This window comes from Drosophila melanogaster, chromosome 2L (assembly GCF_000001215.4).
Source record: "Drosophila melanogaster chromosome 2L".
In the NCBI taxonomy this organism is placed as follows: Eukaryota; Metazoa; Arthropoda; class Insecta; order Diptera; family Drosophilidae; genus Drosophila; species Drosophila melanogaster.
The window spans coordinates 14,633,869-14,660,383 of NT_033779.5; the positions used below are offsets into that span (position 1 = coordinate 14,633,869).

General features: G+C 38.2%; 1 protein-coding gene across 4 annotated transcripts in view, besides 1 other annotated feature; it reads right to left on the reverse strand.

The window, feature by feature from the left end:
• osp (outspread) overlaps window positions 1-26,515 on the reverse strand; it is a 90,145-nt gene that overhangs the window by 34,673 nt on the left and 28,957 nt on the right. For 2 of the 4 annotated variants that reach the window (NM_001169504.2, NM_001144354.3), the window contains exons 2-3: window positions 5,875-5,901; window positions 2,211-2,291 (exon numbers count right to left, since the gene is read on the reverse strand). In NM_001169504.2, the coding sequence (NP_001162975.1) occupies window positions 2,211-2,291; window positions 5,875-5,901 (108 nt within the window). The remainder of the gene's footprint in view (window positions 1-2,210; window positions 2,292-5,874; window positions 5,902-26,515) is intronic. The other 2 variants (NM_078843.6, NM_165089.4) reach the window with 1 other exon arrangement.
• Window positions 8,758-17,862: a mobile genetic element.

Consider the following 26,515-nt stretch of genomic DNA (forward strand, 5'->3'; position numbering starts at 1 on the left):
TAGAGTCGAGACAATAAGAAATTGACTGCACCTGCACTGTTTGTGGGGTCGTAAATCTGGGGAGGTGGTATCTGGGACTGCGGAGCACGTAATTGCCACACTGGAGCTACATTATGGATACATTATGGCGGCAGGAAAGGGAGCAGGCAGCAGCGGTTCTTTGTGGGTAACCCAGAGCCCCGAGCTGTGGATTTGCTGGAGGCCAGGAAAGGGGAACCACTTGATGACTGCTCAACGGAGATAAAGAACTGATGGCCGATGGCGATACTTCTCAAGAAGTTGGGAAAGTTAGACAACATGATACACAGGACTTGGGTGAAATGGAAATTGAGTGGCGAATTGCCACTGCCTAAATAGGAAATTTTTAACGAAACAAGATTATAGCTTGCCTTAAAAATAATGTTAATTTCTAGAGCCCTATTTTTAAATCCTAGATATTAGACATCTAGACATCTAGACATTAAAAATAATTAATAATTTGTGTGCCAGGCAATGTCTAGTGAATTTCGTTCATTAATTCAATTACAGACACACATTCGCCAAAAGAAAGTCTTTGCTAAACACTGGCTAGTTTGGTTAAATTTATTTCCTTCCCGTTCCAGCACCACCAATTAGCCCCGCCCTCGATTCAAGACATTTGATCGTTGAATCTGAGTGCTTTTCCAGTGCTAGCACGACACAGCTCATGGCAGAAAACAACATCCGGTTTGTGAGCTGGAGATTGCGACTGCTTCTGCACAAATGTTAATTAAATACCTGTCCATCTATTAAAAAACATACGTAAATTTATGTTGTTAACAAGGAAGTGCGCTCTGCGCATGCGCACACTTTTATTATTATCATCAGCATCGGAGATGGCCGTCGCTCAGCACACATCAGAGGAGGCAGTGTGGCCGCCACTTGGCCATTTCTACCTGTGGAGCCCACCTGCCTCTTTCCTCTCACCAAAACGCCCGCCAAACCACCTGTAACTGTTTCGCAGCCATTTGCATATGTCGCCGAACGTTTGCGTTGCGGTTTTAACGATGCGCTGCTGTCGCCACGTCGCTACGTCATTCGCTAATTGGTCGAGATACAAATCGCCACGAGAGAGTGAAGTGACGACGTTGCAGCCCCCACCAGTCCCATAAGCCAAACCAAGACCAAGTCCACATCCAAGTCCAAGTCCAAACCCAGGAAGAGGATGAGGATGTGGAAGAGGCGTTGCCGGTGTTGGCCATCAGCTGATGCAACTGCGGGTGCTGCTGGCAGTACATGCACTGCAACCAAAGTAGTACTATATATGATTCTTATTTAATTATTATTAATTATTCTTATTTAATAGTTATAATGTTATAATATAGTCCCATCTTTATATTACAAAGTAATACAAACTACCAACCATGAGATTGTATTCAATTCATTTTTTAAAGTGTATCAAGTGCCAAACTGTCATCATTACCTACCTTACCGTACCCACCCCGTGTCACCTTTCTCTTGGCCAACAAACAGCGGCACTTTCTTTGCCAAACGTCCAAAAACAAATCGGTGGCTCTGCTGCGTCGCCTCTGTCCCGCCAGATGCTGTCAAATATTTACTCAAGTGTTTCTGCTTTTCACACCACCCCGTCAAAGCCACCAAATCGCCAACCATGACCAGCGTACTTCACTCCCCCTACCAACAGCCACCACCCCACCTGGGTGGACAAGGCTGGCAATTTGCTTTATGGGATTTACTTGTAGTGTGGATAGGCGGTTTGGCATTTTTGGGAAAGTGGACATCGGAAATTTGGTTAGCCTTAATGCATTCAAGGTGTGATTTTTCCGTTCGTGTGCCCCCAAACAAACTGGTTCGCCAAGTGTGGAACTCTTGGGATGAGGATCTCACTAAGTCAGTTTGTTGGAGAAGCCATGAAAATTAGGTGCTACACTTGCAGCGGTCATTAGGTTCACAATGTATTAGATATGAATCTATTTCCTGTTTTAAATGGGTATCATATTCGGCTAAACAAACAAAATAAGCAAAGACTCGCAACACCTGCGATGAAAACGATTTCATATATATGTTTAAACAAATTTCTATTAGTCTAGACTGTTAGTTAGTCTGCTTTGTTGGGTCCACATTAAATTTAATTCAATTTATTACACCATTGAATGGCATATTAGTGATCAAATCTCGTTGTCATTTTCTCGCATATATATTTTAATATTATCATATTCGTTAGAACTCACCTTTGTTCTGTACAATGGATTGCTAAAGTCCCAATCTGGCGCCACAAACAGATATCCGCATTTGGAGACCTTTCGCGATGCCTGCAGATGTTGAAATAGAAAAAATGGTTATGTTAATATTTGTGGTAAACAAAAGTGTCACATAAGCCTAATAAAAACATTTCAATGCTGATTGCTTTTCGAATATAAATTATATAATTTTGGCTCGAATGTCTAGTGAATTATGAAAATATTTTCTAGCTCTTTGATAACAAATGATCAATAAATTACCAAAACTATTTAATCTTAATTAGCAAAACAAATTTATTCGGAAATGGCATTGGCGAAAAATAATCGAAAAAGAAAATGAACAGAGTTATCAAATCGCGCTTATCTCCTGACCGTAAAAGAAATCAAAATTTATATGTATTTTTAATTAAAAAACGTCAAATTTTCGTAGCCTCCTTTTTTGTTTGGCTTTAAAGTTGTCTGCTTATCGCGCACGTGTTATGTTTACCTATACCGCAACCAGGTATATCTGCACACATTTATATAGTTTTTTAGCAAAGCTATTCGTCTAACCCGTGACTAATGTTAATGACGTGCGCCAATTCAACTGTTTGCGTGGTATTTTTGGTTCTCGCTTTTAGTTTTTTTTATTTTTGGAGGGGTTAAAGTAAATAAAATAAATTACAAGTAGAAACTACTATGAAAACCAGACCACTTGGCTGCCACACATTGGTGGGGTTTCAACGGGTCTTGGCCTTTGCACACCTCTGGTCTAGAGCTGGAACAATAAGCGACAATTGGGCCGCATTTAAAGTGGATTTCAGTCGTTAGTCGCGCCCGCCATTAGGCTGCTGTCGGTCTCTTGTTTGGGATTGTTTTGGGTCTGCTTTGGGTGGGTGGTTGGTACATACATATTGTGTATTGTGTACATATATATTTTCGATTTGACAAAGCTGCAAACGAGAGTGCCAAATGGGGGGATAGCACAATGCTCCCACCAATTGAACCCAGCTGAACTGGCGTTTAATTTGAGCCAACTGTGACGGTGGCTTAAGGTCGCCAATCAGCTTCTAATTAAAGAAAGTGAGACAATCTTTAAATTAAAAACAATGAAACATATAAACGCCAACTAAGTAAAGAAAACAGTATGTATTTGTAGAATTTATAACAGGCTTTTAAGACAATATAATAAATACATTATTGGCCACATTATTTAAAAGTTTTAGTTGATCAAATCAAACCAATATTGGATTTTATCAAATCTACATATCAGACGAATTTTAGCATAAAAAGGAATATATCATAAAAAAAGGAAAATACTTTAAATTCCAAATTTTTTAGTGGCCTCACAGTTTCTATTCCCACACAACATAACTTTGAAAACGCTCACCAATTAAGCCACCTTTTGCCATTGGCAACGACTTTAAGCATCGCCTAGGACTCGATCCCGACCGACCCCGATCATGTCTTGTAAGCTGACACCATAAAATGTTTACAAAACAATAAAATAGCAAAAACGAAAATCAAAGCCCAAAAACGAAATGTGTAATACGGTAGTTCCCGGCCACTCACTCGCCTCCAAAACTATCCAACAACTTAACAAAGTTGGTCAAAAGAGAAAAAAATGCCTCCCACTCCTCTGCCACGGAGGTCTAATCGGGGTACTCTATATACATGTTTTCTTATTTTTTTGGGGTCTCCAGCTGTCTGGTTTGCAATTACGCTGGCTAATTTTATTTATCTGTCTTGGATTGTTTTTTTTTTTTTGCATTTTATGATATTTTCTGTGGTTGGTGCTGTTGTAGTCGGTGGTGGGTCGTTTAAATGCGCCATTAACATTGATTTATGTGAAAAGTCGCACGTTTGTATTCAAATAACTGGGGGAGAGAGAGAATGAGTGAGAGACTTGCAACCGTTGCAGCAACAGTAGCCGCAATTGCAATCGCAAGTTGCAGTTGCAGTTGCAGCTTGCAGCTGCTGTCAGGCTTTCATCAGGCTAAGTCAGTCGACACGTTTTCCACATAAATTTCAATGGGTCCGAAAAGTTAAGTGACAGAAATAGGTTCAGGTTTAGTGGGTAGCTAAGGTAGCACCTTCTAAGTAACGACCCGTTTACCGATAGCTGGCTCACACGATCACCAAATTGCGATCTACTTTTGTCACATTACGGCCACTGCTAAACTGTGCGACGTGTGGGGACTCCGATGGATGCGATGGAAAAAAAGAGGGGGTTTCAAAAATACCGTTGGCTACTCGTAATACCCGACCACGTAGCCCACAAGACCGACTCCACTGGCACTGGCAGACATTCAGCCATTCAAACATAAATTATCAATGCCAGCCTGGTCGCTGTTTTGCTTGTTTGGGGGAAAAAAAAATAAAAAACTTTTACGAAAACTACAGGCGAAAAAAATTGGCAAAATTCGTGACTAAATGAGTCACAATTGTCTTCTAAATTGTGCGAACTGTTTTCCATTTTCGGTGTCCCCAAAAGAATTGATCAAACACATAAGTAAAGACTTTGTGTGTATGGATGCCAGTATACCCTCAGTAAATAGTTTTTAATAATTGTTTGGCAATTGATAGCTGTGGGAAAACATTTGCCTCTCATAAGGTCAGTCATGCACTATGATTAAGATTGTAGGTTCACCTTTGAAAATACAAAAAATGGCAACATAATTGGCAGTAAGTTATTTTAATTAAAAATAACAATAAGGCTACGAGATGAGAAAAATATGTGAACTGTGATATGTTTGGCCAAAGTAAAGTGAATGAATATGCTTATTGTATTGCTGTGTGAATTGATGTGTTATATTTTTAAGTTGTGTCTACATGTTTTTTAGTAATTTCTTCACTTTTAAGATCCAGGAGCCAAGCCAACTTCTTGTTTAAGGGTATTTCAAATCAAAAACAAGCCACCAAGCCAGGCTGAATATTTATGCATCGCGCATGTCGCTGCTGACACACAAATGGGAGATTTTCAAATGAAATGGGGCAAACCACGTGGAACTGGAGGGGGGGGGGCTTTTGGGGCTGCGCGTGCAGAATTTTGAGTGAGCCGCTGGAATGGTGGGCGTGGCAACGCCCCCAGGCGCTGGCTAATGAAGCAAAGTGCGCCGTGCAAATGTGGACCGACACAGACAGAAATAAAACCACAGCCCAACTGATTGATCGCTCCGAGTGAGTAACTCAGCCACAAATACGAATGCTAATGACAAATCAAAAGGTTGTGACTGTTGAGAATCGCGTATGTATTCGGCTTCAAGGTAATTTAAGAAGTTTACAAAAAATTTTTAATTGAAAACCATTACCAATCTAGCGGATTTTCTCAACCTACATATGTTCGAGCACATTTTAACAAACAAAATTTAAGCAATGAAATTCTCTTTATATAACCTGTGATGATTTCTATTTAAAGTATTATATATTCAACATTTTAACAGGTAACTATGTGTAATGTGTTTTGAAACCCAAAGAGTTATGTAAAACGAAATGCGTGATTAAATACATTCCTGTAGAACTCAAAAACGTTTTTACAAAAGAATCACACACTGAAAACACTCGATATGAAGTCATGCAAACGCAATTATGTATGAGAGACACGGGCAAGAAAACTATAGGCGATCGATGGATCTTAGATCATACTTATCCGCAATAAATGCAGTCTTATACTTACTGGTTCTGCCAGATTCGACGAGGTTCGCTATTGCGCAAGCGTGCAAGATACGAATAGAGAATGCATTCGGTTAGTTGGTGAATTAAATAGTTATAGAAAAAGAGAAGGGGTGAAGACGAACGAAATGACTCAATTAGCAGCGGGGAAGATGTCTCAGATGAGAGGCTGATGGTGATGCATTTTGACATTTAGCCACATTTGAGATGACATTCAAGACGCTCGAGATGAGCCCGAACCCCATCTTACCCCTTAGTTGCAGCGGCAGCCAAATGAATTTAAATTGCATGAGACCGACTTGTTTTCGATTTAATTTGATAAGAAACCCGGGGCGAGACGGGTCGTCCGTAGTCGTCGCATACTTATGACTGTGAAATGTCAAATCAAAAGTCACGTTTTTCACTCGCCGCCAAGCTAGCTGATTTATTGGCAGCAGTCGGGGCTATTAACTGAATCGTACCGCTGGCCATAAATCGGCTGCCGGCTGAGCTCCACTTGCAGAGTTGTGGAAAATTTCACTTTTGCTGCCGCAGCGGCTAATAAGCCAAAAACCGATTGACAAATAAACAATTTGTGGCATCCATCCCCTCCACATACGAGTATCACATACATCTATCTATCTGCACATATGGTATACCGTGTTTAGTTAGTGAGTCGCACGCACACGTGGATCCACATCCAAGTCCAAGTCAAAGTCAAGCCATGCCAAGTCAAGTCCCAAACAAACCTGGTCCAACTTCGAGTTGGAGTGGAAAGTTGTTTGCAGCTTCAATCTCTTGAATCTCGTCGAATCTCTTGGGCTTTTAACTCAATTTCAGCCTGCTTTAGCTGCCTAGCTTTGTTTGTTTATTTATTTTGTGTTTATTTATACATGTGTATTTTCAATCTTTGCCATTGCAGTTGTTGTTTCGCTTCGAGTTTCTAAGTTGCGGCTTAATAGGCAAGCCACAACAACCAACATCCTCAACCACAGTAACAACAACAACCGACTAAATCATCATTAGCCACATCCATCCAGTTGGCAAAGAGATGGCAACAGGTTTTTCAACCATCCCATCATGCTATAAACAGTTTCTGCTAAAGTTATCGAATAGTATTTTGAATTTGATTTCCCATTCAATGAAGCCATTAAATTCAAACACAAAAAACACGCGCATACTACACGCATAATTCATTAATAGAAGTCAAATGATTAATATTCTTTGATTAAAAAATTGCAAATAAACAAAAATTATATTTTGTTTTGCAGCGTTTGAGCATCATCTCACGCAATCTGTTAGAGATTGCTGAATTTTTTATTAGCATTTTGGAATTTTCAATCATTTCTGCAGAACTCTGACACAAATGCTAATTAAGTGGATTCCATGAAAACAACACGGCGACAAAAACAAAATATTCACAGTAAGCGCTGGAGAATCCCCAAAGTTTATTTTAAATAAATAAATATTTAACAATAAAACTATTCTTCAGAAAGCGAAACCAAGGCGGCATTTTTGGCATTTCATTGGCGTAATGCTTATATATGGGACATGAAAATTACAGACCATCAATTCTTATAATTGAACCATCAAATTGTAAAGTGGATGAAGTCCAGCAAAGTCTGGGCTTTTGTCATACAGTTCATACCTTCAGTAAAGTGGGCCAGCGATCGAGAAAAGCAAGATCGAGTGAGACAATTGGTATTACTTGACTGGCCATCAATGAATGAAAACAATTTTTACCAGAAACCGTCTTTTTTTCCGGTTATAAATCGTATCAATCAATCGATGGGGAGGTTTCCGAGGAGCATAATTAATGTGTGAGAACAACTTTCTTCGCTGACCATGAATCGAAGCGCCTCAGTGTTTCGGATTCCGACACAGACTGCGCCTGAAACAAAAATGAAAGTGGCCCTCGATTTGTTGGCCATAAAGGGCCGTCGCCGATCTTAGGCCCGATTAACTCAATGACGGCTAATCTCTTCTCATTCATAACTATAAACATATATATATATATATGTGCCTTTACACACCACGCATGGAAGCGTCTCCGACATGAAATATGATTAATAAGTTTCGCACGATTATTAAGTCCCCCAGACTCTGATCAAAAAGCAAGAGGCAACGAACTGGGAGAAGAAAGTGGTTTGCGATCCGCCAAGACACAGGTTGATTGACTTCAAGAGGGTTGGGACATGGGTTAATGCCATCAGCATATTTAAATAAATTTCTGTGGGTAAGCTTTACTCCTAGTATCGACGTAGTTTAAAAATAAACAGTATGGGAAAATATACAATTTATACAGTTTATTAAACTAATCTCTCCATATGAAACATATTGGTAAAATAAGCGATTAATCTTAATAAACCATTAACAAACTAAGAATTATTTAATTTTAAATGATATATATATTATCCTATTTTTTAGAACATATCTTTATATCAAAAATAATCTTAATATTTATTATTATCAAAACCAAAACTTCTGATGCACCTTTGACAACTTATTCAAGGGTATGAAAAATCGAAAGTACAAAAGAAATCGAAAGCGAAACTGCGCAACACAAACGAAACTTGAACAGAAACAGAGAGGCCGAACATCAAGTGCAACAAACCGATGAACCGCCGAGCCGAGAAGGGGCAGATCCTCGTCGGAAGGGGAAGGGAAGGGGGAGGGGCGCTGTGGCGTGGAGTGCAACGGGTGCAGGGGGGTCCGAGTGGCAAGTGCATGGCACGGCATGGCATGAAAATATTGTGTGCTATGGCACTGGGTAGCAAGTGTGACTGACCAGCAGCTGAGAGGCAACTGCATTTGGAAATGAAAGCGAATGTCGTCGATTTAGCGGTTGTGTGTCGACGGTTTAGTGCACCATGAAAAATAAAACAAAAATTTTTCAAGAGAGTATAACTGTAAAATCCCAAATAAGAAGACTTTACTCGTTGAGTTTTTGTAAGAAACTGATTTTATTTGGAAATATCTTCGGTTTAAATAGGTGACATGAGAATCGCATCTTAAAGTAAATGGCCTACGCAGAGGCCTAAGTAAATAGTCCCCGCCTTATCGAGGTCCCACGCTCGGGCACATCTGCCTATCTTGAGCGGCGAGGACCTTATCTGTGGTCTCCCACTAAGGGACTATTTTAGGAGGCGGGGAACGATCTCAAGTGACTGACTCATGTAGTGTGCACTTAAATTACATGTTTTTGAGCAATGCACCCATGTCGCCTTAGATAACAAAATCCTAAATATAATTTATCGCTCTCGATTCATTTACATAAGATATGAACGGAGCCCAAAATTGTAAGTCTTTAAATATATTCGTGTTCATGTGTGAACATTCTGCCAAAGGGCCAGCAAGCTGAGATGTACATTAGTATATTAGTTGCATTTATAACAGTAGTGGACTGTATTTATTTGATATATGTTCATTTATTTTGCAACTAAGATTTCAATGGGCCTAGTTTTTCTGGCTTTTAATTTTATTGGATTACAATTATGGTTTATATTATTTTTAATTCAACAATTTGTACTCAATTAACTTATTTTAAACATTTTGCTTTTTCTATGTAGAAGTACATTTTCTATTAAACAACGATATAGTGGACTGTATATTTTTATTTGTTATATTATTTTATTGTTTATTTACTATTGATATTTATAGTACTGGCAACGGACCTGCAAAGGTTATTGCTTGCATTCTTTGTTGCACAGCACATTTCCGTATGAAATATATTATTAATACTATCATTAGTATTAAAGCAATAATTAATCCAGCATGTCCGGAAATATGATGGAAATGTAAATCTTTCAATTTTTGATGGTTCTCTTTCATAAATTTAATTTCATTATTCAATCGTTCAAATTCCTCAGTATGATTTAATATTGATAGTTTCAGCGGATCCCAAATAATCTTCGGCGCTTCACTAACTTCTCCTATATAAGGTGTTGATAATAATTCTTCACTTTCGGACTGAATGTTATGGTGGGCAACTAGAATTTTATCGTCGGTTCTTGCCGTACAATATGGCGCAATGCTTAAAACTCCTTGCTGAGGCAAATCAAACAATTCAATTTGAGAGCCAGTACATTGCAGACGGACTTTTGAATTCGCAGGAACCTTAAACAACCAACTACTTTTCTTTTCTAACTCTACCCAGTAACCTTTAGAGTCGACTACTGTTTTATAGATGCAGTTCGCCGCTTTATCTGGCTTTAGAGGCTGAATCTCACATGCATTATCATTCGCTGAATTCCAGGGCCAACTTCCTTTGCATATTCTCTTATTTAGTTGCCATTTCTGACATTGATTTAATGTGGCTTCCGTCATTATGTGATAGGAATCTATCTCAAAATTATAAATTAAATATTCGGACGTTGTATGCACCATTATTATCCGATCTTCATTTCGAATTGGCACCGGAATAAGCCTGAACAATTTGGATGGATGCCTGCTAAACAGAGGCACTTTTGCACTAATGATCAATTTATCGTCGATGAATAAACCCCTGGCTGTTAACAGTGTATACACCTCCTTAAGTTCCGTACCTGACCGTTTTCCTGGAATTACTAGGTTCTCCGAAAGACTCTGCTGAATTTTGGCAATTTCTTTTTTAAGCTGATTTGGCCTGAGAATATTTGTATTTAGCCTACCGTGATTAATATCAATCAACAGGCTTATAATGCCTGCTTGAATTTTTTCGCCTTCTTCAATCAATGAGTGTAGCTGTTTCGTAATCATAAAGAATTTTATTGATTCCTTATAAACATAATAATTTTCTTTAAGAACTTCTGTCATGTTCTCAATTCTTATTTGCATACTTCTAAAATTGGAGTTAACATCTTCTGTTGTTCTCTTTAATAGATTAGAAGTTGAATCAACCACAGATGTTTGTTTTTGAATTAGTTTATCAAGGTTGTTCTGGTTATCTAACAAATTCTTCATATTTTCTTCTAATTGCTCTCTATCATCTTCATCCATTATACCAAATAAAATATGATACAAGGAACCCATAAATTCGAAAGGAGCACGCTTGCTTCTAGATCTAGACTGTATCATAAACAATTTATTGTTTTCTTCAAGTTCCGATAACTGACTTTGCATATTATCTAAGACTAGACTACATTGCTCTTCAAAGCTATGAAGTCTTTCGCAAACTTTCCTCATACTTTGTATAAGCGCATTACCCTTTGTTAACATTTTAAAATATGGATCCATTTTATAATAGATAACCAAATTCCAAGAAGTACTCACAATCTCAACATCTCCTAGCGGGTCTAGATATATTGCTGAGGTTTTATTTATTTTGTCTATAGAATATCTTGGTGCTATATCTTTAGGTAATGCGCTAGAAACTTGACAACTTAACACAAACAACAACATTGCCATAATGATTCCGATCTTGGACATTCCCGATGTCGCTCTAGTTCGTCTTTTTGGCTCTTGGTCAGCCTCATTTTTGTCAACAGACTTTATTCCTTCCAAGGGACAAATTTTAGTAATGGGTCTAGTGATATATCCTTCCTGCATCTTTACTTTAGCCACTCGGACCTTATCATCATTCCCCTTATGCACCTTTTCCACCTTTCCTAAAGGCCATCTTGCAGGATGACAATTCTCATCCTTTAATAAAACTATTTGCCCTTCTTCTATATTAGGAATTTCCTTTTTCCATTTATTCCTTTGCTGGAGCGTATGCAAATATTCACTTTTCCACTTAACCCAGAAATCTTTCTTCATTTTTTGGATAAGTCTCCACCTATCCAAATTTCCGATTTTTTCATCTTCCATTGGTTCGACTATTTCTAAAGGTGGTCTTCCAATTAAAAAATGACCTGGTGTTAAAACTTCTTGTTGGTCCTTCTCACTAACTATAGTGTATAATGGCCTTGAATTTAAGCATGCTTCTATTTGACATAAAAGAGTTGACATTTCTTCGTAAGTCAAAATAGTGTCGCCGATTATACGCTTTAAATGGTATTTCATTGACTTAACTCCAGCTTCCCAAATACCTCCGAAGTGAGGTCCTGCCGGGGGAATAAAATGCCAATCAATCCTGTCCTTTTCAAGCTGCGCTGCAATCGTTATATTTTCTTGTATTGCATTAAATAACTCTTGATCTAATTTTCTTGCAGCTCCTACAAAATTTGTTCCGTTGTCTGAATAGATATTGGAACATTTTCCCCGTCTAGCAATAAATCTTCTGAGTGCTGCTAAAAATGCGTCTGAAGTTAGATCGCTTACCATTTCTAAGTGTATGGCTTTGGTGGCCATGCAAACGAATACAGCAACGTATCCTTTAAATGTTTTTTGGCCACGATTTTTTGAACATTTAACATAATAAGGACCTGCGTAATCTATTCCAGTATTAAGAAACGGGAATGTCATCGTCACTCTATATTTTGGCAAGTTACCCATTATTTGCTGAGCTGTATTTTGTTTATACCTTGCACACGTTACACATTCTCTTAAATACTTTTTCAACGAATTTTTCAACCCGAAAATCCAATACTTTCTTTGGATATAGTTTCGCATTAGGTTTATCCCTCCATGCAATGTTTCCTTATGAGCATTTTTTATTAATAAGCTTGTTAGGTGGCATTTTTCTAAAATGATTGGATGTTTAACATTAAATTCTGCATTGGAATTTTGCAATCTTCCTCCAACTCTTAGAACCCCATCCTTGTCCAAAAATGGATTCAATGACAATATTTTATTATTTGTCTTGATTTCCTTTTTGATTTTAAGGCACTTTATCTCTTGCCTAAACTGGTATTCTTGTTGTTTCTTAATAACAACTGTTTCCGCTATTCTTATCTCCTTTACTGAAATAATTGATGAATAGGCTTTATTTCTTGTTTTCATCTGCACGAATCTATTTATGTATGCTATTATACGTATAAGTTTTTCTATACTGGAATACCTTTCTATTAATTCGTAAATAGGATCATCTATTTTGTCATTTAATACCGTATTTATTAAGACAGGTTCTTCTACAGACTGCTGCCGAGGCCAAAGTTCTTTTGGGTCTGCTAGCCATTTCGGACCTTTCCACCAAAAATCACAGTTGATCAACTGGTTAGAATCCACTCCCCTGGATGCTAAATCTGCTGGATTATCCTCTGACTTAACATGATTCCATTCAGTATTTTTTAATTTCCGAATGTCATCCGTTCTTCTTTTTATAAATTTGATCTTACTTTGACCACTGTTAATCCATGCTAAGGTAATCGTGGAATCACTCCAAGCATAGATCTCCATTATATTGTCAATTGATCCTTTTAGTCTTTGGATTAATTCACTAAGCAGGTGAGCTGCACACAGCTCGAGTTTGGGAATTGTCTTCCTATTTTTTATAGGGTTGACTCTACTTTTGCTAGCTATTATATTAACATGAGGTCCTACTTTAGCATAGACTACTGCAGCATATGCTTTTTCGGAGGCGTCCGCAAATCCGTGAATCTGAATGACTGAAGAACTGTTTGAATTAATCCACCTTGGGATTCGAATATTCTCTAACAATAATAAATTTTCTTTATATTTTTCCCAATAATTTTTATCTTCTATGGATAATTCCTGATCCCATTCACTTTTATTTATCCAAAGTTTTTGAATAAAAAGTTTTCCTGAAACCGTGACTGGTGCCAACCATCCTAACGGATCAAATATTTTTGCTAGCGTTGATAACACAACGCGCTTATTTATATTTTTTGATTCATCATTACAATTTACGCTGAACTTAAATAAATCCTTTTGAGGTTCCCATTTTAGTCCTAAAGTTTTAACACATTCATTTTCGATAATATTGAGAACCTTATTGTCCCCTGTGTCCTCCACAGTGGTTAATATTTTGGAATTGTTGGAAATCCATTTCCTTAAGTTGAATCCAACTTTCTGCAATTCATGGGGAATTAATGTTATTAATTTATTAGCTTCTTCTACCGAATCAGCTCCAGTCATTAGGTCATCCATATAGAAATCATTCCTAATTATTGCACTAATAACTTGGTTTTTACATTTATCTGCAATATCTACCAGAACCCTGGTAGCCAAATATGGTGCAGATGCAGTTCCGTAAGTGACTGTGGTTAATTTATATGTTTTAATTTTTTCTTTTGGAGAATTTCTCCATAAAATATATTGATATTTTTGATCATTATTATCTATTTTAATTTGTCGGTACATCTTTTCAATGTCTGCCGAAACAACAAATTCCCATTTTCTCCATTTAATAATAATGTCAAAAATATCTTTTTGAACTCGTGGCCCAACCCACATTATGTCGTTCAAACTTTTGTTATTCGTAGTTTTTGCTGAAGCATCAAAAACTACTCTCAATTTGGTCGTAAGGCTTGAATCTCTAATCACTGCCTGGTGCGGTAAAAAATATTTGCCTTCATCACTCACTTCAATCATGTGTCCTAAATCCATGTATTCATTCATGAATTTAGTGTAGTCAACCTTAAGTTTTTCATTTCTTTTTAGTTTTTTCTCCAGATTCATGTAACGAGCTATCGCTTGTTTCTTTGAATCTCCTAAGGTGACATCCTCCTTGAATGGAATTGACACAATGTATCGCCCATCTGAATCTTTTTTTGTCGTTTTGATAAATTTATTTTCACAGATTTCAGACTCGATATCATCTTTTTCTTCTTCTTCCACTTCCCAGTAGCGATCTAACTCTTTTATTTCTATTGTTGTGGCTACAATGGTTTCTTTTCCTTTGGATTTTTTACATCCAGAAACTATCCACCCGAAATCAGTTTTTTGCCCAAGGAGACCGTCTATTTTTATAACTCCATTTTGCAGAATGTGAGTATATACGTCTGCTCCAATGATTAAATCAATGCGACCCGGTTTATTAAAATCGGGGTCGGCTAATTTAAAGTTCTTCCATTTTTTCTGATCAACATTAATCGTGTTGACTGGAAGTGCCTTCATAAGTTTTGGGAGAATAATTGCTTCAATTTCTAAATTTTTCGGAGAATTTCTTATCGAAATAACCGCTTTGTGCTTGGAGATGCACGTTCCTGTGGAAGATACTCCACTTATTTCAGTATGAGACCGAAATTTTTTCAATTTTAGAATCTGTGCAGACTCTTCTGAAATAATTGTGCTTTGAGAGCCACTATCAATCAATGCTCTTAATTGTTCAAAGCCTCCATACCTCGACTTTACTTGAATCAAGGCCGTGGCCAACAAGGCTTGACCTGTTGTTCTACACGTATTCACTTTTTCTGGATTATGACCTGCAAAGTGAAGTAACGTGTGGTGAGGTTTACGACAAGTCGAACAAAGCTGCTCGCTTATACATTTTTTACCAAACGGATGCCTCAGACATCTTAGGCAAATCCCATTTTTTCTTACCCAGTCAGACCGTTCTGCTGGATTCATTATTTTAAATTTATGGCATTGAATTAAATAATGCCCTGGTAGTTTGCAATATGCACAATTGTCACTATAATTTTTATTCTTGTTATTATTAATCATTTTCTTTACAGGTTTTACTTCCTGTGAGAATGATGATATAGAATTGAGCCTTTGCTCTAAAAAGTCCATGACATCAGAAAGTGCCTGTATTTCTTTTGTCTTTTTAACATGGCTTTCATATAAATTGAGTGATTCTTTATTGAATTTCCGAAGAATTATGTGAGCGAAAATTGCATCCACATCTTCTGGTAATTGTGCCTTTAATTTTATAATATAAATTGACTCGTTAATCGTGTCAATAAATGTCTTTATTTGCTTATTGGATTCTAAATTTAAATTTGGCATATCCATAAGCCTATTCATATGATCTGAGAATATGTTTCTTTTATTCTCATATCGCTTGGTCAAAAACTCCCAAGTGGCTTCATAATTTTCTCCAGAGCCGAGCAGTAAATGAGTAACCACATTTCTGGCTTCTCCTTTTAATGCTGACTTTAGATAATTAAATTTGAGAGAAGGACTGAGATCCTCTCTCACATGTATGAGCTCTGTAAAGAGTTCATTAAAAAGATCCCATTCTTTGGAATCACCAAAGAAGGTGGGAATCTGTATTTTAGGCAGGGTTGGTAACTCCTCCGCCTTAACAACCGTCGACATTTCAGCTTTATTTATTGTGCCACTGAGTCGACTATTAATGGCTGTAAGAATATTTTGTTTGTCAAATTCAAGTTCGCTAATTTCTTCTTCGAATAGCGAACTCTCAAAATGACTATTCACCTGTTCAATCAGGTTATCTATTTTATGCCATAAAAATTCAATTTTATTTTTCCTTATTTTAAGGAAATCTGGACTACTGTCTATTAGTTTAGACGTATCTTCTAGATATACTCGAAATTGGCCAACATTATTACGAAATGCCTGCTCTACTTTTAAAGCGTTGTTTTGTGCTATACCCTCTTTTTCAGGGTGACCACGCATTTCAAGGTTTAATGTAGGGGGAGGGTTTGATTTAGGGACAGTGTTTGATTTAGGGAAAGTGTTTTCTACCGACTCGCCCTTAATTTTTTCATTTTTATTTTTAATTTTTTCTAACACCATCATTATTAAATCATACTGCTTCGCGTTAAAATATTCATGATCGACAACGCCGATCTTTAACAAATTGCTATGATTAGCAATGAAACATTTTTGAAGCTCATTTAATTTTAGAATTTCTACATCTGTTAATGTTGGTTTTACTTCCAACTTTCTAATTTCCAAAATAATTTCGGACTGCTTCTTAAGGAATTGAATAGTCTTTTCTGACATCATTTTGAAAATTTTTTGTAATTTCTTAATATATATAGTACGTGTATATGTATTTTATATGTATTTATATATATATGTGTGTTTGGATAAACAGAAAATTCTTGTTTTGACTTAGCTGATGTCGTTGTTGTTGCTGCTGCTGTTGCTGCTGTTGTTGCTGCTGTTGCTACTGCTGTTGCTGCTTCTGCTGCTGCTGTTGTTGCTGCTTCTGCTGCTGGTAGAGGCTCCTTTGAATTTGACTTCCTTCTCTTCTTTAAGGCTCCGTCGATGTTTAAAGATGATTTTTTTTTTTTTTTTTTTGGCACGTTTTATTATTTTTGTAGTCCAGTCAGATTTTTTGTTTTTTAGCCATTTATTTCGGCATTTATGCTCTTTTGGCATATACACTGCACTCTATTTATGAGCTGATTTAATGCTATTAGAGCATTTATAAGGCACTGTTTTCAGGCACTTTTTATTTAATTTATGCTCTTATGGCATATACACTGCACTCTATTTATGAGCTGATTTAATGCTATTAGAGCATTTATAAGGCACTTTTGTTATGCACTTTTTAATTTCACAATTGCTGATGTATGGCCTCAAGCACGCCTTACCACAATTTATAATGGTACACAAAGCAACCTTTAGCTATAGACTATAAGGTGCTTGTTTTAAAACATAAAAGATTCTTTTGTATCTTTTGCTTTTTATTTTTATACTCTGTTCCTTACCTTTGGTAGGGGGAAACAAGAGTCACTTATTTTTGCTACCTTTAGCTGTAAGATGCTTAAAGGAGCTGGCCTTTCTCTGAGTTCCTTACCTTTGGTAGGGGGAAACTGCAGAGTCGATTAAAGGCTCGATTGACCAAATGTAAAATCCCAAATAAGAAGACTTTACTCGTTGAGTTTTTGTAAGAAACTGATTTTATTTGGAAATATCTTCGGTTTAAATAGGTGACATGAGAATCGCATCTTAAAGTAAATGGCCTACGCAGAGGCCTAAGTAAATAGTCCCCGCCTTATCGAGGTCCCACGCTCGGGCACATCTGCCTATCTTGAGCGGCGAGGACCTTATCTGTGGTCTCCCACTAAGGGACTATTTTAGGAGGCGGGGAACGATCTCAAGTGACTGACTCATGTAGTGTGCACTTAAATTACATGTTTTTGAGCAATGCACCCATGTCGCCTTAGATAACAAAATCCTAAATATAATTTATCGCTCTCGATTCATTTACATAAGATATGAACGGAGCCCAAAATTGTAAGTCTTTAAATATATTCGTGTTCATGTGTGAACAATAACAATTCCAAAATACTATGAAATTTACGGATTTTTCAACAGTTCTTTGTCCAAAATTTGATTCGAAAAACTACAGAAAAAGAAGCTAGCTATATAGTAGAATTACCATCTTTTGTAATTTTTCTCAGTGCAATCGCTCGATCATCGCCTGCGGTGCGCGGTCGCGCTTCAAGCTCCATTTACGAAAAAAAAAGCGGATCGAAGCGAGGGCCAAAGAGATACGACCATCGCATTGGCGATACTGAGGGGCAAGCAGACAGTATGTCTGTTTGTCCGCGAACCGATCCGATCCGATCCGGAACCGCTGCCAGCGATCGAATCCGATTCGAGGCGAGTCAACGTATCCCCAACATCCGACCAGTTCTCTGCATTGCATGCCAAGAATTTCGACTGCATCGCCCAGCTAGAGTGGGAAAGTTTGGGTCCCAACATTGTTGCAGTCCCATCGGCGGCCTCCGAGTTATTAACATAACATAATATTGACTTGGATGGGCGTTCGGCTGCATTGTGTAATATTTAAGAAAGACAAAAACAAAAATATTGGAAATTTCAGTTTCCTACACCTCGCGTCTTTCTCTTTCCAGTTTCACTTTCGTTGCACGCTCTGTGGGAAGTGCATGTGTGCATCATGCTGTGCGGGAATGGCTTGGAATCGACTTGGATGAGATCACCTGCATGGGTGACATCGTTTAGGACCGGTAATTAGTCTTCATTATGAGTGGAGAAATTGAGTATGAAACGCAACATAAGGAAATGAAGATGCTTTATAGGTTTCCTCTCCATTTTATTCATTTTTCTATATAAAGCTATTGGCTAGCTATATTATCTGATAGAAGGAAACCTTTTCCCTTAAAAAAAAAAAAAAAACAAACATAACATCAATTAATAACAATCAACGGCCCCTTCAGATCTTTTTGTAATTGATCCAATTGCGATTTCCGTCGATTTACGCATTATGGTTACCACAATTAAAGAATAACCGCAAATTCAAAGCAACAAACCCATAAGGCAACAATTAAAGTCAAGATTACAATTGCTCAAAAGGAAACCTCGACCAGACTAAACTAATTAAAACTCCGTGGGTAACTCGTAAAAGCCAAGCCAAACAAGTCATAGTGAAGTAAATAAAATAAATGATATAAAAATCTAGTCATTCAACCAGTGGCCACACACTAAGGCGGAAAATGCAATCCTTTTACTATTGTGATGGCTAGGAAATTACAATAGAAAAACTGTCAGAAATTGATTTCCAAATGGGAAAACAACGCACGGGGCAGCCACGAGAAAACAAGAAATTACAAAACAATAGTTTAAAGGCAACATTTCACTTTCAATGAATCGGTTTGCGGAGATGAAGAAGGGCTAGGTGGAGGCTTTTATTGGTAGCTTCATCATCTTTCGCATCTGGATTCGTAGAGACGTACTGCGTGGATGGATGTGGATGCTGCTCCGTGGTGGTGGCCTCTTCATTTGAAAGCTCAGCATTTGAAATCGACGTCCGATGGTGGAAAATCGTGCACATGAATTTCAGTAAGTAAAAGTAAAAATCACCTTCAACGTTTTCGGCTTCTTGTGCGCCGCAGCAGCAGCGGCAGCAGCATATGTTTGCATTTGATTGTGTTTCTTTTTCTTTTCCAGCTGTACGAGTATGTATTTCTTATTTTTATTTTTATTTTTATTGCCGCACATGAGTTTGCAAGTTGCCGGGGACTCAAACTCAACTCCACTCTTTTTCGACTTTTGGGCGATAGACATCGCACATACACTCGCTCGCACAGGTCGTGTCTGGCAATCTGACTTCACGTTGGCAATCCGACGAAGGGGCAGACGGTATTACAATTCATTTAGAAATGCATTTAAAAATACATAAAATACCCACAGCATTGGCGGGGAGTGCGCGGTGAGTGTTGGCAAATGAAAATGAAAGCGAAAAGAATGCCGAAATGAAATGGAAAGTTTTCGCCAAGTTTTCGCAGTGTGATCATAACAGCTGTATGCATCATATGTGTAGGAAAACTGGAAAGTCTTGCTATTTTATCAAAAGCAGTTTATTACTGAGATTTTAACTTTAAAAGAACAACTGTGTATACATGTTTTGAAATCACAACAAATTTTATGAAACTGAAGTTAAAGACCCAGCACTGCAATTTAATCTCACACCAAAACGCCGCTAACAGATTTCCCAACTTTTCAAAATATATGCAATTACAAGCAATTGCAGTGTGGCCAGCTTATTTAGTTATGCACAGGACAATCAAGATTTCCCCAACACTTGCCGCTGGTTACATTCCCAATCAACAGCAATCATCGTTATTTATGAGAGTTGCACAACGATGATCTGTAAGAAAACATGGAAAAAAATCGCAGACCCAAAATAAAGGGGACCAAAAGGACCACCTGGATTGATTGTCTTTGGGTATCCGAAATTAATCATCTGTCCGATTTCAAGGAAAGTCCGCGATGAAGGGCATTTCGGGTATGAGGGGGCTGACAGATGACCAACAGCAAATGATTCGTTGTCGTGCCCTTGTGTGTCAAATTCATCATTAAATGTCAACGCTTCGGGGGACCTCATGCGAAACTCTCGCCAGAAAACCTAAAAGCCAAGCCAAACCAAACCGAACCAAACCAATCCAAGATCGAACTGAGGGGGTAAATCGGAGAAGGTGCAGCCAAAAAGGTTAACAACTCGATGCCAATTGAGTAACTTAACAAGGAGAGCCACAGGGCGCTTAAACGGAGCAAAACAAAGGCGGAAAACTTGACAGGGCTAGGATAAATAGAAGGAGTTCGATTTGAGGTTACTCTACTCTTGATAAATACATCATTGTTATATTGTAATATATCAAATAAAACATTATTGGAAAGAAGTCCTTTTAAAACATATTTTATTATATTGCTTATATAATACAATTTTGTGTTTCGGTTGATACAATTTTCCTGATTATACATTATTACAGCATCTTTAGTTCACCTGCAAACCATTAAGCCCTCATCTGTTCTCCTAACCTTGACAACAGTATTCCGCTTCCTTGCATGCAGTTTCCTTAAAGATATACCCTCTATAAATATATATATATACTTTACTTTATATATAAAACAGGCCCATAACAAGGCGTCTTGCAACGCGAGAAAACTTGCAGCAGGAGAAAAAACGAAATAATTGCGCGACTGCATAAATTTTCGCAGGCCAAAAGACGGCCAGACAGACCGACTCACAGCTACTTTCGTTTTTAATTTAAAAAAAAAAGAAGCAAAAACAACAACAAAAAATACGGTACTGAAGGAGGAAAAGCGCTTTGTGGTTGTGTGTATATTCAAGAGATCGTTGATCGTCGATCGCCGTCAAATGGCAACGAACCTTCGACAGACCGCAGCCAAGTTTTGCCTTTGCACATAAATTTCGTGTGGCCATCGCAACTGGCGGAGGGGGGGAAAAAGTGAGGAAAACCGAGGAAAAGTGAGGGACAAGGGGCAGCATAGGGTACTGCCGATGAAGATCGATGATTGTCATCGTCATCGGCTGCTTTGCCGCTTGTTGCCGCTGCTGCTGCTGTTGACACTAAGTGAAAGTGAACTTGATGGGGCCACGTCATGATCGCCGTCATTCATGATCGACTCCGTTTGATCTTAGGTTTCCTTTTTGGCCACAACAGCTCTGCATTTTCCCCGCCATTCATCCAATTAGAAATGTTTGACATTTAACATTGTTCCGGGATACGCAATATGCGGCGGGCAGCTCGCAACTGGGCGGCTTAGATGAAAACCAATGCTTTTCGCAATTTGACTGGAATTTTCACTGTATTTTCCTCATGTGTGTGTGTGAGCCCGTTGTCCATTGCCAGCAATTTGCGTTCGATTTTGGCCAAGAAAAAAAGGTGAAAAGTGAAATATGACAAGGGGTGGCGGTAAGGGGAGTGAGTGTAATGTCTTATCTGCAGCTGCAATTGAATTTCTGGTTGTATTCGAACCCTCCTTTTTCCGCCAAAACGATGTTGTATTTTACAATTTGGTTTCTTTTTTAGTTTTCGGCCAGTTTTGATTGCACTTGGGGAGATTAGATAAGCAAATGTTAAGTTATGCGATCGTAAACTAAAGCTGCGGGTTTTCCTTTTTTCTCCTATGCGGTTGTGAATATAAAATCGCCGTAAAGTATTGAAATGGGGACTGAACGACTTAAAGGGGAAACTTTTCGAGAAAATGATGCAGCCTAAATAAGCCATTAGTGAATTATATATTGGGCTTAGTTTAAGCCGGGGGTCATAAGATTAGGAAACTTACATTTTTATTGACATTTCGTGAAAGAAGTGGTAAATCTTTATGAAAAGTATTGTAGATTAAAAATAATCTGTGCAATTAGGTCAGAATATATTTGCTTAACCTAGCTTTAAAAAATCCCTGACGAGACTTTTAAATCCAAATGATATTATTATAAAATTTTTGATAATCACCCATTAAATGACCTCTAACGTATATTTAGAAACTGGCACAACGTTTCTTAAACCCTTACCAAACAAGAATTTTATCTGAAATTTTTAATTATCAACAAGCTTACGTATGTTTTCATTTTTGACCGACATAGATTAGCATTGGAAATGGCTTTATCGCTCGGGTGTACTGGTTGTATTTGCTTACCTGCAATGAGATAAAGAACAAGGTAGAAAAATTAGTTTGGTTGGTTAAGTTATGATAAATACTACGTTTTGTACGGAACCACAGCCAACGTTCATTGAGTGGTGCATTGAGGTAAAAACTAGCACAAATGTCTTTATTCGAGTCAGTAATTCAACAAAACAATGAACACACACAAACCAAAAAGGTTGGGTTATCTTATATGGTTTTGGGGCCGATCCGGACTCCGTGCGGTTGTTGTAATTACAAAATTGGTTCGGCAAGCGGTAGAGAGAGTTTCCCGGTTACCCCCCCGCTCAACCCATCAGCCATTCTGATGATTTTTATGAATGAAAACAGAGGCCAGAAACGGTGTTCGGCGTTTGTCTATTTATGGATAGGCGCAATGCTCCGCTCTACACGTCTATTCCTATATAGACTTTGGCCGGTTTCACATTTCATTAAGTGGAAAATCAGTTGCTCAATTAGCGAGAATCGAAAAAGTGGGACATAACAGCGTCGGCGTTGCAACTTCCTTTTTGTCTTTTTTTTCACTCCTCCACCTTATTGTCACATTATTGTTAAAGGCAGAGAAACCAGCGAAACAAACAACCGGCAAGCGAACCAAATTCAACAGAAGAAGTCACTTAAGTGCCAACGTAAAAACGTTTAAATGCCATTGCGCATACGCCACGTTGAGCGGTCGAGGTAGGAGAAGAGGTCGTCAGTCGCTAAGCTATTTAACATAATTTGGTCATGCCATTGCATTGCAAGCGTTATTACTTTTACGGCAAGGTCTGCATGGCTAGCAAAGCTTTGAGCTCACTTGTAAAAGATTTTCCAGGTTTGCATTTGAGATATTGGAAATCTTCAGTGATTAAAGTGGGTGGTGATAAAAAGTAAATTTTAACCGCCACATAAATAAGAAAACTTTAGTTTAAGTGTGCATATTGTAATTAAAATTTTAAGAATCATCTCAATAAAATAAATAGTAAGACAACATGTTTTGTAGGCATAACTTTAAAAGAGTTAAGCAACAACTTTTTCTTTAAAGTTAATTTTAACTGTACAATGCAACACGAAAAACAAAGTGTTATAGCTTCTTTAGTTTGGCTAGGGCATTCCTCATTCTAAGTGGGAATTTACTACCCTTTTTCGCTAGGAATCCCAATTGGGACTTCAGGCCTCAATTCACTTCGCTATGTGACACAGATAGGTTTGTTAGGAGTATGTCTCATTGTTGCCTGGGCAGTTATGTTTTCTTTTCGGAAATTTTGTGTGTCAGCGGGGCAAAGTGTAATAAAACGCAACTGCTGCAGTTTGTGTTACTTTTATGGACTTTTGGTTTTCGGCTTGAGTCGATGCAGTAAACCCCACGACGACGTCCAGTTACATAAAGACCTAACTTATTTTGGTATGGGTATTTTTTTTTTGGTGTCGAATGCATCAGGCCGAGGAGAAATAAAATTTTGGAATGTGGGCGAAGTGGACTTATACTTTCGCTGTTATTTACGATCCAATACTAATTTTTGAATCTTCGATGCCATAAAGATTAGAGGGAGACGGACGCCAAAGACTTGGGAGCTGGTCAAGTACCGCTAGAATGAAGTTTGCGCGCGCCAAAACAATTCCAAACCGACAAGAAGAATCGCAAAAAAAGGAGCCAAGACGATGGGGCCAGGCAACAAATTCGCATGACTTCCGTCATTGACATACAACATGACAGTTGATTTCTGTATTTGATATCCCAGTGAATTTACCACTGTCTCGTGTGTGAGTGTGTCTCGGCAAAAGACTCCAAAAAAAAAAAAAAAAAAACCAAACAAAGAACCAAGGAATCTCTGGAGGAAAATGTGTGATGAGTGCCAGCCAGTCCGCAAGTCAGAAGACCCGGAGTCATCTTCTGACTACGTGCAACGTTAAAAGAACATTTCGCTGAGCCAGCAGCGGCACCAGAATCTTGGAGACTGGGACTCCACTCCCGGCATCTCGTCTCGGGCACTCTTCTTCGGGAACCGTTAAATGGTACAATATTGAAATTTATTTTTATGCTGATGCTGATGCTGATGATGATGATCATTTGGCGTTGGAAGAACCGGTTGCGATGGCCCTGCTCCTGGCCATGCCAATGCCAGTGCGGAATTGCCTGGTTCCAAGGAACGCTGTTTTTGCCGTGTCCCAATGCCAATTGGCCAAATGTCAAAGCAACGCAAATTCATCATCAAGCCAGTGACAGCACAGACGAAGTGGCAGAAAAATACTGGATGAACTTTAAATGTGATGGGAACATAGGAAATAAGGAATGATGGGAATTTTTGGCAATGACTGGGCGTTGACTTCAATGGAATTATTATTGAAAAATGGGAAATTTTATATTTATTTAAATATATAGTAATAAAAGAGCATTCATCACTCAAAAGTAAATGTACATTTTAATATACATCGTTTATTTTTGGTGTATTTTTAATAGTTGTGTTTTTGGTATGGTAGGAATAATTGCATTTCTATGAATTCTTAATTTTAAGAATATGGTAAATATATCAGTCTATGTTTAAATATATGCTGCAGTTCCATTTCACAGTTGTTTTTTTCCTATCAAGTTTCCTTGGCCAGCTCAGCAAGTTCAGTGAAAATATGCACATTAGCCCCGTCCCAAGTGCAATGTGTCCCACAACCCGCACAGTGGCTGAAAAACATTACCAATCGAGGAGAATTGGTTGTTGGTGCGCTGTTGGCTGGCACTGGCACTGCGTGCTACTTATCGCCGTCACTTGGCCAAGAAGTCGAGGTGGAAGAAGAAAATTCAAGTATAAATTACCAAACCAAGCAAAGAACCTGCTACCAAGACTTATGACCGTATTTGATATTGCCTAATGGTCTGCAGGCTGCTTTGCCGGTTGCTTTTTCTATTAAATGTTTTTCTCTTTCTGCGGCGGTTTAAGGAGAGAAGCAGCAGCAACTTGGCTACTTTTCAACTAGAAGTAGGAGTTGTTGACTGGAATTGCTCAATTTGTGTGTGCAGCACAGCAGCAGTCGCACAAACAAAGCCAAACAAGCCAAGTTAGATGATGCTGACGTACATTCGAAGCTCGTCCGCCTCACAGACCGGCGGCGTCTTACCAATCGAAGTCTCTTGGCTCGTTGGTGACGGCATTTCCAGCCAACATTGTTGTCCCAAACAAACGGCAACACCAACGTAGCGCGTAAGCAACAACAACCACGGCCACAACTTGGCAATTGCAAGTTGTATAATTTATTTATTTTTTCTATTTCTCTTCTATTGTACGTACACTTGCTTGAAAATCGGGTTCTGCCATCTAACAATGCAGTTTGCTTCGATTAAAAATAGGGACGATTTAAAAAAATTATACAAAATCTTATTAAGATACACTATAATGTCGACGGTTTCTTAAAGACAATTTCAACTTGTGTATTATTGTTAATATGTACATCACGATAAACGTAACGCGTTCTTTCTTTTAATAACTAATTCTTTTTTTTTATGCTGCTTAAATTGTAGGATTAATCAGATTACAGTATACAAATTTGCTTGAGATATATTTGCTGTAAGTGTAATCGATTTCCGTCAAACTAGTGTAATTAGTCAGCCGCCTATCGATTCCTACTCGATTCAGCAATTTTTTTCGTTCGACGGATTTTCAATTTTAAATTGTACAAAAAAAAAAACGCTGGGGGCTGCCTGAGCAAAGTGTTGTAGTTGCGCTGCCGTAGATCGATTCAATGAATTTAAAATGCATTTAACTTGAAATTTAGGTCACAAGTAGTGGCTGCTGTTGAGGCAGTTGCAGTTGCACCGCAGTAGATGTTGCAGCAGCAACCAGTAAAGCTGCTGCAGTATCCACTGCACGTTCATCAAGTCAGAAATATTCTTTGCCTGGCATTTGGAAGACAACTTGCGAGTTAGAATTGTTTTTGCTAGCAGTTTTGCAGCTAGATGACTGGTTTTAGTTGAACATTGCTTTGGGTAGTGCCGGAAAGTTGGTTAAGTGCGGGAATGCCCTATGCCATCTATTCCACAC